Source organism: Podarcis muralis, chromosome 3, assembly GCF_964188315.1.
Source record: "Podarcis muralis chromosome 3, rPodMur119.hap1.1, whole genome shotgun sequence".
In the NCBI taxonomy this organism is placed as follows: domain Eukaryota; kingdom Metazoa; phylum Chordata; class Lepidosauria; order Squamata; family Lacertidae; genus Podarcis; species Podarcis muralis.
The window spans coordinates 119,568,133-119,583,120 of NC_135657.1; the positions used below are offsets into that span (position 1 = coordinate 119,568,133).

Below are 14,988 nucleotides of genomic sequence, written 5' to 3' on the forward strand. Positions count from 1 at the left end.
TTAGAAAAGCAACACTTTTGTTACTTAGGCTGTCTACACCTAAAAAGGTAAAGGTACCCCTGCCCGTACGGGCCAGCCTTGACAGACTCTAGGGTTGTGCGCTCATCTCACTCTAGAGGCCGGGAGCCGGTGCCGTCCGCAGACACTTCCAGGTCATGTGGCCAGCGTGACATCGCTGCTCTGGCGAGCCTGCACCAGCACAGCACACGGAATGCCGTTTACCTTCCCGCTATAAAGCGGTACCTATTTATCTACTTGCACTTTTTAAGGGTGCTTTTGAACTGCTAGGTGGGCAGGAGCTGGGACCAAAAGACGGGAGCTCACCCCACCGTGGGGAATCGAACCGCCGACCATACGACCGGCAAGTCCTAGGCACTGTGGTTTTGCCCACAGCGCCACCCGCGTCCTGTCTACACCTAGGTTCTCACAAAATCATTCTGCATGTAAAAATATGATTTGTCCAATGAAGACACTGCTTCCTTTTCCAGTTGAATCCCATCTATTCTTTGATTTCACTTGCAGTGATAGCCCAGAATAGTAGTGAAGAAACTCTCCAGAGTTAATGTAACGCAGCAGACAATATGGTCTTGAATTGAACTTGGACCTGGAGAAGATCAGTGAAAGTCATCACTAGATTTCAGTCTCAGTTCCCTATCTATGAAATAGAAACAGCACTGCTGGTTTCTCAGTGCTATTGTGAGGATGGATCAGAGAAAGAAATACCACTGTCTACCTCAAGCTATGGGGATTAGGAGTGTTACAGAACAGAAACCAATCCATTGGCTTTAGAGGAAAGAAGCAATATATTGGACTAATACTGAACTGGTAATAATAACCTGTGTAACAGGAACAAATATCTACTTACCACTATAACAATATATTTTGAGTTCACAGCAAAATTCATTTGCATGCATTATTATTTCCATAAATCACACGTGAATTATGGAATCATTGATTACAATTCTTTATTGATGGGCACCAGAATTTTTTAAAACGTTTGTGTCTCCAAGTTTATCTGGTTTACTGCAGAGCAAGCTGCCTGACTAACTTTTAAAAGTTGCTCTGTTTTTTAAATTAAGTGTTGGAAACATATCTTTAAGAGGTTTTGCTTGTATGAGACTATGCCTTAGGTAATTTTATGGAAACAATGCAAATCAGTTCATATAATTATGAACATAGATCCAGTTTCAGGTAGTTATGAAACAGAGATAGCTTTGATCACCTTGGTGGATGATCTGTGTGGGGCACACAGTGCCTATGGAGGCTGTCCCTGGTGCCCACAGAGCGCCTTCCTCACTCCTACCCCAACCCAAATCAGGCTTGAAAGAAATATTCTGTTGTAATAATGTAATAGCTTGTGCTGTGGACTTAGTGTCCATGTGTTTCTCTGGTTTGAAAAGGTGCCCAAGGGTCAGAAAAATATGGAAGCTCCAGATCCAGCCAACCGTAGGCGTTTAAGTGCAACTGATGGCAGTGGGAGAAATAACTGAAAATAATCATGAATTTGACATAAACACCCACTCTTCTCCCATTTTCTCTCCATGTCTCTTTGACTATTTTAGATAGAAAGCTTCACTAGGTAGCAAGCTATCACACCTGGACTTTATAAAGCGCACTGTTCACAGACGATGCTATGTAAGTACACAACAACAATATATTTAAACTTGTGCTTAACTCTCCCGTTGAAAATCTAAAACCTAAAAGAAGTAGCTGGGTTTTGTCCATAAATGTATTCTATTTGAGGAGTATGAGTCTTAATTAAGTTTGCAGATGCTTTGCACAACATGTAGTGCTGAACCTGAACTTAAAATTAAGGGCAAAACTAGACATGTTATAGGATGTCAGTGAGTGGAACTTCTGTTTTTTTTACACTTAAGCAGTTACAAGGCCCACTCGTCAATTACATTTGGATTGTGACACTGAGGTTGTATACACCACTTGACTGTAAAAAAACCTTAAAAGCAGTTTAAAAGAAGAGTAAAACAAATTATCAACAAAAACAGGTAAAACAATTATTTAAAACATTAAAAATATGTAAAATTAATGATAAGCTAAAAACCAGATTAAAACACATGTCAACATTCTATGTATCTGGACAGGCTAGCCTAAGGAGACATGTTATTTTTAATGTTATTTATTAATATGTATATGGTTTTAGCACTCTTAACTGGTGCGGGGCACCATGTGTCATTGACTGGGCTATGTAGTGATTCTGTAGCTCTTTTTGGACTACACATATTTGGAATATGCAGAAGAATTGACATTAACATCTTCAAGCTGTGGTAGTTTTTAAAAAATTGCTTTATCGTGTAACTGTTTCTTTACTTTTAATTTATTTAACTTTCACTCTTACATTCTGTGGTCAGTGCTTAATCTTAGTAGCTACGGTATTTCTATCTGCTTTTTAGGAAAGGAATCACAGTGAGGGTGATTGCAATTTTTTCAGAACTCTTATATCTGCTTTCTTACTGTACCAAAATAAAAATTGTGAACAACAATCTCTTCTCCAAATGAGCCAGCAAACAGCGTGTTTCAAAATATATATTTTTTGTGAGATGAGAAAAATGGATCGAAAAAGGTATTAAGCTGTATCCTGTACGTATACTGATATATGGAAAAGCACACTGCTCATTTTTAATAATTACTACATATTACTACTGCACATAGTAAAAATGGTATGTACATTACATATAGTGATGGGATGGGTCAAATTTGAGAGTTTCTCAGTTCTTTTTTTCAATGTTACATTTTAAAGATTTTGCTTAATTTTTCCATAGAAATCAATGGGATTAACAGTGCTTGATTATGTACAGATTACATCTAAATTTGTATTTAAATGTAACCGTAATACTGCAAACATCCAGGAACTAGCTTTACTATTACGACATGTACTCATGTATGAGTTCCATCCCGTCATTTGTACATGTAAACAAAAGAATACTGTAAGCAGAGATACTTATGTCCCTAGTTTTATAGGTGGATAAGGAAGCACATGAGTTAAGGAGGAATTTACTGCTGTGACTCCAATCAATACCAAAACACACAGTCATGGTTGCTTGACAGCATCGACCTGCATGTGAGGATTTAATGCTACTCATATTAAGTTCTGCAATACTGACCAAAAGGCTAAGGCGACTTTTTTCAGACACAGCTTCAAACATTAAAAGGTCATTTGCAATGTTTGGATGTGGCATTTATTTTTCTCCTGGATTAAGAATGCCAAGTGCTGTAAGGGAAGATGTACTTTTCGCCAAGTAATATGGATGAGCCATAGCATCTTGCGTAAAGTTTATGTGGCTCTTGAGAATTGTGTGCCTCTATTCCTCCAAAAGGATTTGTGGAATTTATTATTCAAACTATGTTATTTTGGAGCATGGTTATTTGAAAACATGAGCAGTACACCATCTGGGTGACACATGCCAAGGAAATATAGATTGCACCACATTTCTGCTTAAGGAATTAATGGAAGGTTGATAGCTAGGGGGGTGGAAAAAACCTATCTTGCTATTGCTGGTCAGCAATAATCGAACCACTTTCTGGGGATTAAGCGCATGGCTAAGCCTACTGGACCAGACACTAGCAAAGGGCAGGGGGTCTTCTTATCAGAGAAATGCTTCTGGAGCCAGTCTCACTACATGACAGATTGCTTTCATATTCCTGTCTGCAAGGCAACAAAGGATGGCAGTAATGCGATAATGCCAGAGTGCAATGGGTGTTAAGAACCCGTTGCATTTATGTATTGTATTTAGTAAATAATCAGGCTCATCCAAATTGTGATCTCACCACTCAACCAAGGCCATTAAAAACCAAGGTTAATGCTTTAATAATCCTTTGCTGTTTTTTATGGCCAAAAGAACTTCTTTCTATTTGCATGGTCATAATATTATTGACCTCTTCATCCCCTGAATACACATCAAAAGGAACTGAAATCAAAGTAATTACCACTGTTGTTCTCTCACAGTAAACATTAACTCCTTGTACTCTCCCTTCTGACTCCTCAGTAAATTGAAATGGATTAAAAAGCTATAGGAATGAAAAACTTGTAAAAGGTCAATGGTTTAACTTTCCAAGATGCTGGGAATTTAGAAGAATAAAAGGGGAAATGGAATGGTCGTATTTTTAAGATGTGTGCTGACAGAGCTCACAATCAAATAAATTATTAGATATTAAAGTTAGTAATTTTCATTTCCCCCCCTCTAAGGCTAATTGCTTTATCTGTAATTGCCCCTCCAAAACTAACTTATTGTGTACTAATCTAGTTTCAATACAATGTTTTTAAGCTAATTATATTTTATGTCTTTGCTGATATTTTTATGTAAACTATCCTGGAATTATTTTATATGAACATTTTTCTATAATTTGGGGGGGGGGATTTAATGTATAAATTTCCTAAATAAATAATAATGTGTGAATGACTGAGGGGGAAAGGTCAGAGAAGAAGGCCTTCCAAACGCACTCCCACTGCTCCCCACCTCCTTTACTCTATTTTGCCATCAAGGTGATGGTGCCTGGCAGTAGACACCTTTCCCATGGACCAATTCAGTAACTCAGACTCACACAATTACTAGTGGTGAAAGTTGTCTGAACAAGACAGCATCGGTCAGATCCCATCAGTTAAGAGCAAGATGAACAATGGAGAATAAATAGAGTTATAATATTCCACCCTTCCTGTGCTTGCTGGTTTCCCTTCTCTACATGTAAGCAGTGTACTGTGCCCCACCCCCCAAATGCAGAGGTGTTGGATTGAGTCATTAAGAAAAAATGAAATTAAGGGGGGGAATTAGTTCGTCTTTTTCAACTCTTGAGTTTTTTCAAGCTGTTTAATCTATGATACATTTTTTAAAAAGAAAATTACCATTCAATAACACTAAAGTGATATATAACATAATGCCACTTCCTATGCTGTATTCAGTTTTATAGGTAGTAGTTTTAAAAACATAATCCCTTTGAACGTTTAATACATGTATGCATCAATCAAAGGAAAGTAAAGATTAGAACTTCCAAACTCTTGCCAATAAGAAGTCTATCAGAACTAAACCACTACAATACCCATAAAATAAAAATAGCTATATAATAGGAGTCAAGTAGATATATAGATATTTGGTAGAATCTTTTCTAACACTTTATTGTACAAAACAAAACAAAAAATCCTTCCAGTAGCACCTTAAAGACCAACTAAGTTAGTTCTTGGTATGAGCTTTCGTGTGCATGCACACTTCTTCAGATACATGCACACGAAAGCTCATACCAAGAACTAACTTAGTTGGTCTTTAAGGTGCTACTGGAAGGAATTTTTTTTGTTTTGACTATGGCAGACCAACACGGCTACCTATCTGTAACTTTATTGTACAGTTACAGAAGCAGCAGGTTTTTCATTGAAAATACCTATAAAGAAGAAAATGTAAATGCAAGTGTTAACTTTGCTGCTGGAGAAGATGACCTGGAAGGAGATCTTAAAAAAAAGATTGACTCTATGAAATAAAAAAGAAAGAATGGCAACCCAACATGGGATGCTGTCACTCCAAAGGGAAGGGGGCATGGTCAGTGTCCGGACTCAGTGGCCTGGTTCACACAACATGCTAAACCAGAGCTTTCCAAACTTTTCATGTTGGTGACACACTTTTTAGACACGCATCATTTCGTGACACAGTAATTCAGTTTTACTAGCAAATCGGAGGCTAAACTAACCCCTTTCCAGTCCCGGGAGGAGTGCGGAGAGTGTTTGTGTGACACACTGCAGCAGACACTCTAATGTGTTGCGACACAGTTTGGAAAGCTCTGTGCTAAACCAAACCTTGGCTAAATGAGACCCTGCAAATCTTTAGGCTCGCAGAAAAGAGCGTGCAGTCACTCTGCTCCTCTCCAGTCTTTTTTTTTACTGCCACACTAAACTAAAGCAAACTAAGCCAGGCTTCTGGTTAAATTTCCTCCTCACTAATTATGAGTTGTAGCCAACTTTTGTTCTTGAATCAAGAACCTTTTGTGAGGAATTTTATCAAAAGCTTTCTTAGTCTATTAATTAAAATGTCTACTAGATCACCCCTAGGTAAAGGTAAAGGTACCCCTGCCCAGTCTTGCCAGACTCTAGGGTTGTGCGCTCATCTCACTCTATAGGCCGGGAGCCAGTGCTGTCCGCAGACACTTCCGGGTCACGTGGCCAGCGTGACATCGCTGCTCTGGCGAGCCAGAGCCGCACACGGAAACACCGTTTACCTTCCCGCTAGTAAGCGGTCCCTATTTATCTACTTGCACCCGGGGGTGCTTTCGAACTGCTAGGTTGGCAGGCGCTGGGACCGAACGACAGGAGCGCACCCCGCCGCAGGGATTCGAACCGCCGACCTTTCGATCGGCAAGTCCTAGGTGCTGAGGCTTTAACCCACAGCGCCACCTGCGTCCCAGATCACCCCTATCTAGATGCAAATTGACACTCAAAGAACTCTAAAGGGTTAGTGAGACAAGACTTACATTTTGGTGCTGCCGCAATGAAGAGGAGGTGGAGGCAGCGTTCTCCGGGCAGTACTGTGTTCTTTGGCATGGGGATGTGGCAAGGCAATAGTAGTAAGATGCGAGGAGCACTGGGGCAACAGCCCCACAAAAGTACATGTACGAGCCTGGAGCTCCCCAGACCTCATTGCTGCTACCTTACCCTGCCCAGACAAGCACATTGCTGCCACCAGAACAGCACCATTGTCTCCACCTCATACACAAGCCGCTCTTGCTGCCTTTGTAGAAGCTATGTTGATTTTTCTTCAACAAGTGTTGCTCTATCAGACATTGTTGCTCAAGCAAGCCAGCATAACCAATGGTCAAGGATGATGGGAGTGACAAAGGTTCCACTTCTTTATACCACTTTGGTCTAGGAAGACTGTTCAGTGGCACATGGGTGCAGGAGCTGAACTGAGCAATGGCCTCCAGCCATCTGGCCCCAGTTTGCCATTCTCTTGGGTAATGGACACTACATACTATTAATTGGGGAACCTTACAAATTTAGTGGTGTAAGCCTTGAAGGTGGGTACAGGTGTCACTGGAGCAGCAGTGCCTTGCACCTTCTTTGGTCTTGTCTGTATCAATTTGGATGATTTTGTTGGGAACATGGTCTATGAATTATCAGTTTTCTGTAAGTTTTTTGATAAGGCTGAAAACTGGCGCCTACTAAAAATATCAAAAAATAATCACCATATCTCATCTTTTGCCACCCTGCAGCTAGGGCATTTAATGTGGCAAACACCTGGCTGCTACCCATCCTCCTGCCTAGCTCAATTCCTGGGGAAACATAACAGACTGAAGTCATTGCGAGCTTGGGCATCTCATAAATAAGTTGCCACAAAGATGGGCTCAATGTGCTGCATAAATTTTCCAAAAAGAAGTCCAGAGTGTATCAGTGGGAACAGCTTACAGAGTGAAACATGCAATGGGAGAAAGACAGCAGCACAGCCCTCCTCCCCTCCTGTTTATAAGGTAAGTCTGGTATTAGGTAAGTCTGGTTGTTTTGATACTTTTGTAGAAAAACTGAGTATAAATAACACGGTGAACTAACTGTGAAAAGTGAGGGCTTGTCCTTCCAAAGTGCTTCTCTGAATTTTATTTTTCTGCCAGGCTTGGAGGTGTACTGGGCCAGGGGGAGGGAGTCCTTTAAGAAACCTCCTTTAAGTGCCAGATGCAGATATAACTATCTATTCATAATTTCAAAATAAGAGTGCCATTTCTTATTTTTCTATAAGTACCTTGGTACAGCCTGTGACCATATGTACAGGTCACAGTCTAACCTAATAAATCTGCAAAGAGTCTCCTGCATTATCATTTTAAAACTGTTAACATATTCCAGGCTGAATTTCCACTGTGCCCTCAACCAGCAACTTTGTTTTTTAAACATCAGATCTGAGGAAGAGTTCTGTTAAACTCAAAAGGTAGCTTACTGATTTGTGATTTTAGATGGCCCTAATAAATACTGTGTTATTGATACTGCTTTGACTCCCCCCGCCCCCGCAATGGATCAAAGCTGCCTGTGGTTTTTCCTTCTTTTCTTAAATAGTTATACTTACAATGTTTCTGGCATTATATGTATTGGGCTTTGCATATGGGTCCAGAAACATGGTTAGAAAATAAATTATCAAAGCAGATGCCCTCGCAATATAGCTTTGCAGTTAGGCTAAACGTCCGCAGATCATGACCATGGTCACTAAAAGCCCATGCTTAACAAATACTCAGCCAGGCACAAGTGTGCATCATTTTGAAGTAAACAACATATCAGCTCAGTTCCTTGTGAACAGTGAACTGTCTCAAATCCATGTTACAGAGGTTGGATCAATCTTGCAAACACAAGTCAGTGCTGAAAGGAGGCCTTGAACTGAAACAGCCTGGAAAATGTATTTGATGTCCATTCTAGCAGAGAGTATTCCCACAAACAAGTTATAATTTAATGTGGTAAAAAGTGTAACATAATCCAAGAAAAGCCAGCCTTACTGCTATAAACCCGATTAAGCAAAAATAAAATAAAAGAATAAAAAAGTGGCAGGATGAAAAAATATTGGGGAGCAAAACATTTTCCTGCATTCTGCATTCTAGCACCACTTAGGGTGAGGGGAGGAGGGATTCTTTCGATGCACTAGAGAGCAGCCTCTTTACTAATCTCCATTCTGTATTTTGAAAAGAGACAATATGAAATAAAAAAGTTTACTTATTTGCTCTGAAGAATCTCCAGCCTCATATTTTGTAAATTTTCCAGATACGTTAAGAAGGGGAAAATTCATTCCAAAACCCCTGTATCAAAGCTAAATAGTACATATCATCTATGTTGCCTCACATTCTGGATCTCTGTCGCATACAGTAATCTCCTCTACAGCATTCATGCAAAAAGGTGGGTGGGCTGCCATATCCAGCCAGATTTGCAGAAGATGTGGCCCCTTAACACTTGCCATAGACCCTCCCAATTATTACCATTTGCAAAGATCATCATCATTTGTACCATTATTTTATTTTAAATTACTATACTGTTGTGAATATCCAGTTCCATGGTGAGCAAATTATCTCTGTTTTAGAAACAAATATAGGAGATACTAGATTACTAACTCAAGACAGAAACCCATTTTATTTAGAATCCTATACTAATCCTATAACCAACAAGCCTGCTATCCCAGCTATTCCAACCTGGTTATCCCCCTAAGAACTCTGATACCCCATAATTATGGTAAATACAACATACTCCCATAGAGACTCCTTACACTACGTTTAAAACCAAAATCACATTTGGATAGAAACTGTTTCTCAGGTGGCTAGTCCTAGTCTTTATAACCCTGTACCTTCTTCCAGAAGGGAAAAGCTGAAAGAGATCATTTCCGGGGTGCGCACTATCCTGCACTATCTCTGCAGTTTTCTTATGGCACCTGAAAGGATAGATTTGATCCAAGGTGGGAAGAGTGCACCCAATTATTCTCTCTGCAGTCTTTACAACTGGACAGCATTGTTTCCCCCCCTAACTGTGCACACACACCCAAACCACACACAGAGACCATAAGTTAATACACTCTCAACAGTACAATGGTAAAATGCCATCCAGTTAATCCAGGAGTAGTCTGCCTAAAGTTACTTTATCTCTGGGAGTCATTTAAAAGAGTTATCTCTAATACTTGGCTGTTTCAAGCTTCAGGTTTTTTAAAAACCTAAAACTTTTAAAATAGTTACAATTTCAAAATTAGTTTTGGATATTTTAGTGAGTGACACTTACTACCTATCCACTCTCAGTGTAGGTTTGCCCATAATTATAATGATCAAACTTGCAAACATCACAGGTGGTTGTACCTTAATATCCAAGGAGGAGAGTTTTTCAAGCTTTATGTTTCCATCAGGAGAATTTGCCTTCTTCGTGAACTGAATAAAGCAGAGTTTGCTTTGCTCCCAAAAGGACAAGATCATGAAACTGTCTGTAAGAACAGCTGAAAAACAAAGAAAAACTGTCAACACTGTAATACCTGACTGTCACCACCAAGAAAACAAATTACTGAAGTCTCCACTGAGACACTGGGGAAAGAAAAGCAAATTTTCAATGCTACACCTTAAAATATTACATTCAGCCTTCTGTGATCTCCTAAAGGACATCAGTGTTTCATCTTCTCAGAATCTTGCTGGAAATGAGAAATAAAGCTTAGGGGGTACTCAGATTAAGTACAGCTAAATAAATTATCATATTCCAAATCCCTTCTGTAATATAATAATGCTTTCTCATCCTATATTCATTTCTTCTTCAGTTATTTTAGAATTTGAAATCTAACTCTCTTTTATGATAGCTTTCACTGATTGAGTGAAAATACTGTTATTCAGCTGCAATCAAGCATAAATGGGGAAAACAGTACCAGAGAGGTGGCAGATTCGACTACAGCAGTTGAGTTTCTTGCAGCTGTTGAGTCAAAGGACATACAAATCTGGGAAGTTTTCACAAACAGCATACCAGAAGTGAATTGTCCCAACTGTCCAAATTAAATTAAATACAGTATGTAATGTATAGCAGTAAAGGTTAGATGAAATCCTTACAAGCTATGTAGGAACAGTACAGTATACTGTTTAGGAGTGACAAGTGCAACTTAAGTTAAAGGATCTTTCTGTTATACGGATTTGGCTCAAGACACAAGTTGTTACCTATTCTAGATAGAGTGACAAGCTTGCCTCTTTCAAGCTTTAACTACTTGAACCAAGTAGGTTCTGTCACCCTATCTATACCACCCATGGGAAGTATATTAGCACTAATAAATATAAAATCTGCTTACTGCTTGGGAACATCAACAATGCTAATATGCTTTCTGGAATATGCCTCTGTCAAGGTATTATTCTAAAGAAAGCTTTGAACTGAGTTCACCTCAGACTTTTTTAACTGCAAGCCATTCAAATACTGTCTATGGGGCATGAGGGACAAAAATTGCAGTATTGAAGCAAGTTTACTGATACAAGATAAGTCAATATATTGAAATGCATTAAACCCAATGAAAGTATAAAAATTTTCATCTGCTATATCTAAGGAACAATAAAAACAGCTACCAAAGGCCCAGGAAGGCTCAAATGAACAGATGAGTTTTCACTAGCTGACAAAATACCACTTCTTCCAGTGTCTTTTAAATACAGGAAAAAACACATATTTCCCATTTTGCAATTCATCATATGTTTTCTGGACAACTGTACATACTACCGTATTTTTCGTCCCATAGGACGCACCTAGTTTTTTTTGGGGGGGGGGGAAATAAAGGGGGGAAATTCCCTTTATTTCCCCCCCAAAACCAGGTTGGGGAATCCAAACCAGGTCGGGGAACAGCGGGATGGCGGTGCTCCGCCTCCCCACTGTCCCCCGAGCTTGTGGGGGTGGCGCTGGGGAGAAGAGCACTTCTCCCCAGCGCCAGCCTCCAAACCAGGTCGGGGAACAGCGGGATGGCGGCACTGCGCCTCCCCGCTGTCCCCCAAGCTTGTGGGGCTGCGGATGTCTGCCCGAAGAGCGGGGCGCTCTGCTTCAGCGCGCCCCATGCTCCGTGCAGGAGGCTGCTATCCGCAGCCTAGGGAGCCCTGCGGGAACTCCCGCAGGCTCCCCAGGCTTGCTGATAGCTTCCTGAAGCCTGGAGAACAAGAGGGGTCGGTGCGCACCGACCCCTCTCGCTCTCCAAGCTTCAGCGAAAGCCTGCATTCGCCCCATAGGATGCACACAGATTTCCCCTTCATTTTTGGAGGGGGGAAAGTGCGTCATATAGGGCGAAAAATACGGTATTTGATTGCTGTAACAGTTAATGCATACTAGTTTACAACAAAGTACAGCTTTGTTTCAGCTAGAAGCATAATCTGGAACCTTGTATCAAGCAGTCCTTTTATAAGACAGAATTAGATCTACTTAGAAGGGCAAATGTGAAATTAATGTATTTCTGTACAGTGCTTTCCACATACATGCAAAAACGTGATGTAAGATTATTTAAAGACTAGGGCTGCAATTTTTATCCATCATGTCCCTCAGACAGTATTTAGTTTTCAAAGTCTATTTTTTTAAAAAAAGGAATTGTTTCCCACAGATAAGGGTATTGCAACAAACACATCAAAAGCAAACCAAGGCTCCATCTAGACTAGAGCTCTGCTTCCAATAGAGGCCAGCCAGATACGTTCAGGAAGCTCACAAGAAAAGCATAGAAGCGAGAGCTCAACAAGTGCTATTTGACGGTACATTGCACTTGGCACATGAAGGTTCCATTAGTTATCCTGATTAATAACAATTGATAGATATCCTCTAAGATTTTGCCTAATACCATTTTAAAAGCCACATGCTTTGTGTTCATTTTTTTCAATGGGTAAGGAATAGGAACCTATGCTCTTGAAGTTCCCCTAACATACCGTAATTTTCGCTCCATAACACGCACTTTTTTGCTCCTAGAAAGTAAGGGAAAATGCCTGTGCGTGTTATGGGGTGAATGCACTGGACCGGAGCCATGGCTGCCGTCAGTTAAGCGAAGCGGGAGCCGCTTGCGACCTATGGAGGAGCCGGGGAGGAGGGAGGGAAGGAGAGGCATGGCAGCAAAGCAGGCAGCAGCCACTTACACGGGAGGAGGGATAGACGGGAGCCATAGCGAGCCGGAAGGAGGCAGGCAATTCAAAGCCAGCAGGCGCTTTTAAAAGCGTTGCGTAGCCAGCAACAGCTGCTGCAGCCTCAGCTAGCAAAGGTCTGCGCTCTCTCTAAACGGAGCAATGAGGCTGCGCGCCGGGGACAGGAGGGCATGGGATGAGGGAGAGGGGGAAATTACGTGTCCCCAGCGTCTCAGCTGATCCGCTGGCTCCTTCAGTGCGCCGGAGACAGGAGGGCACGGGATGAGGGAGAGGGGGAAATGCATGTCTCCCAGCGTCTCCCCTGATCCGCTGGCTGCTTGAGCGCGCTGGGGACAGGAGGGCACGGGATGAGGGAGAGGGGGAAATGCATGTCTCCCAGCGTCTCCCCTAATCCGCTGGCTGCTTGAGCGCGCTGGGGACAGGAGGGCACGGGATGAGGGAGAGGGGGAAATGCATGTCTCCCAGCGTCTCCCCTGATCCGCTGGCTGCTTGAGCGCGCTGGGGACAGGAGGGCACGGGATGAGGGAGAGGGGGAAATTACGCAGAATAGACTGGATAGGTTTGAGCACATGAGCAGGACTTGGATTGCAGGGGATTCGCCATTAGCTGTGTAAAGCAGCAAAGAGGGAGAGAAGAGAAGGAGCAAAGCGGGAGAGGAGAGGAGCTGCTTATACTGCTGTAAGCGGCTGCTGTCCGGTTGGCTCCTTTAAAGCAACAGTGCTCTTTCCGTCCCTCCTCCCCGCTCAGCTCGCGGAAAAGCTCCTTCTCCATGAGCAGCTCCTTCTCCACACACCCCACGCGAGCTCTTTCTCCCCTTAAACCCCTCGCCTGCATTATTAGAAGCATCCTTCTTCACACACCCCACGCATGCTCCTTGTCCCTTGAGTGCTTTCCCTTCCCTCCCCACTTAAAACGTGGTTACACAGCATGGATCCACATGGATCCTCAGGATTTTTGAATTGGGCTACCCCAAACTCACCATCAGATCACATGTCTGTGGCCACAGCATGAAGCACAAAAATCATACATCCACTGTTTCGTTTAGAATTTTTTCCCTTGTTTTCCTCCTCTAAAAACTACATGCGTGTTATGGTCTGGTGCGTGTAATAGAGCGAAAAATACGGTATTTAGGATCTCAAGTGAGGACGACTGGAAGATCTGAGATCTTGGGACACTGCTTTCAGTCACAGCCGACAGTATTGGGAAGAACATATTTAAAATGACCAAGTCAATTTATACTGTAATCTAACATTATTACTGAACTTTTAGATACAGGCCACACAGAAAGCTTTACTGTTGTACTACTGTTTATTTCAAGTCATTGTAGTAATATAGAACAAAGCTCTCAGATGGGAGGAAATTACATGTGCTAAATTTGAATACCTTTGGGGAAAATTATACAAGGAACTGAGATTTAGAAACAAATGTAACAGTTGATAAGAATAGAAACTTTGATGTTAAATATTTTTCCTAAAGTGGTTTTGGTCCTGAGGGTGGCAACTGTGGCATTAAACGCAATTACTTGTTGTGTTGCCAAGTCCCCAGTGGTAATAATTGCTCTATTGACATACTATAATTGACATACTATTCCTCCTGTTCCACTGCAAATGTAGGGAACTGAATTGCACATGGGTATAATTACCATCGCTGATAGTGTCGGAGATGAGCTTCCCCATCAGGGTTCTGTCAATCACCACTCGCTCCAGCTGTGGCCCTGAAAGGCCTAGGGATACCAGTACACCTGAATGAAAGAGGAGCTGAACCAAATGCGGGGGGGGGGGGGGAGAGAGATGCAACTTGTCAGTAGAGAATGATATGTTCCACAATACCTTTTATCATCTATATTTTTATAGATTTCATATACTACAGCTTGGCTGGCAAAACAGATTAGGTGCACCACAAGAAATGAATAAAGAGAGAGAGAGAGAGAGAGAGAGAGAGAGAGAGAGAGAGAGAGAGAGAGACAGGAAAAAGCAAAAACATACCGAGCTTTGACTACATCTGTTCCAACTATGCATGAAATGCTTCACTATAGGATATAATTCCCCATAATTTGCATGGAAAATAGTAACTGCAGATGCTGCTATTCATGGCTGTAATCCTTCCCCAAGCTACAGCCCAGTAAAAATTTGGATAAGCAAAGAAGAAACCATAGATTTGAACCTGTGAGGTGGAGTTACTTGAGAACTTATATCCATGTGCTCTGCACAATCAGTTAACCACTCATAGGGCCAATGAAAACAATAATCCAAAGGTATATTAAAAAGCCAGAAAACAGGAACAGAGAAGTGAAGAGAGAAAGAGAACAGGTGCACAAAATAGGACATGCATGCTTAATTTGCACACTTTGCATACAAAAAATGTTCTGGCTCTTGTTAACAAAGCACTACTGCAATCAAGGAGCATTTTAAAAGTGACTTCTGT

General features: G+C 41.5%; 1 protein-coding gene across 4 annotated transcripts in view; it reads right to left on the bottom strand.

The window, feature by feature from the left end:
- WDPCP (WD repeat containing planar cell polarity effector) overlaps positions 1-14,988 on the bottom strand; it is a 182,099-nt gene that overhangs the window by 110,632 nt on the left and 56,479 nt on the right. For all 4 annotated transcript variants that reach the window (XM_077926584.1, XM_077926583.1, XM_077926582.1 and 1 more), the window contains exons 7-8: positions 14,207-14,321; positions 9,799-9,932 (exon numbers count right to left, since the gene is read on the bottom strand). In XM_077926584.1, coding sequence (XP_077782710.1) covers positions 9,799-9,932; positions 14,207-14,321 — 249 coding nt within the window. The remainder of the gene's footprint in view (positions 1-9,798; positions 9,933-14,206; positions 14,322-14,988) is intronic.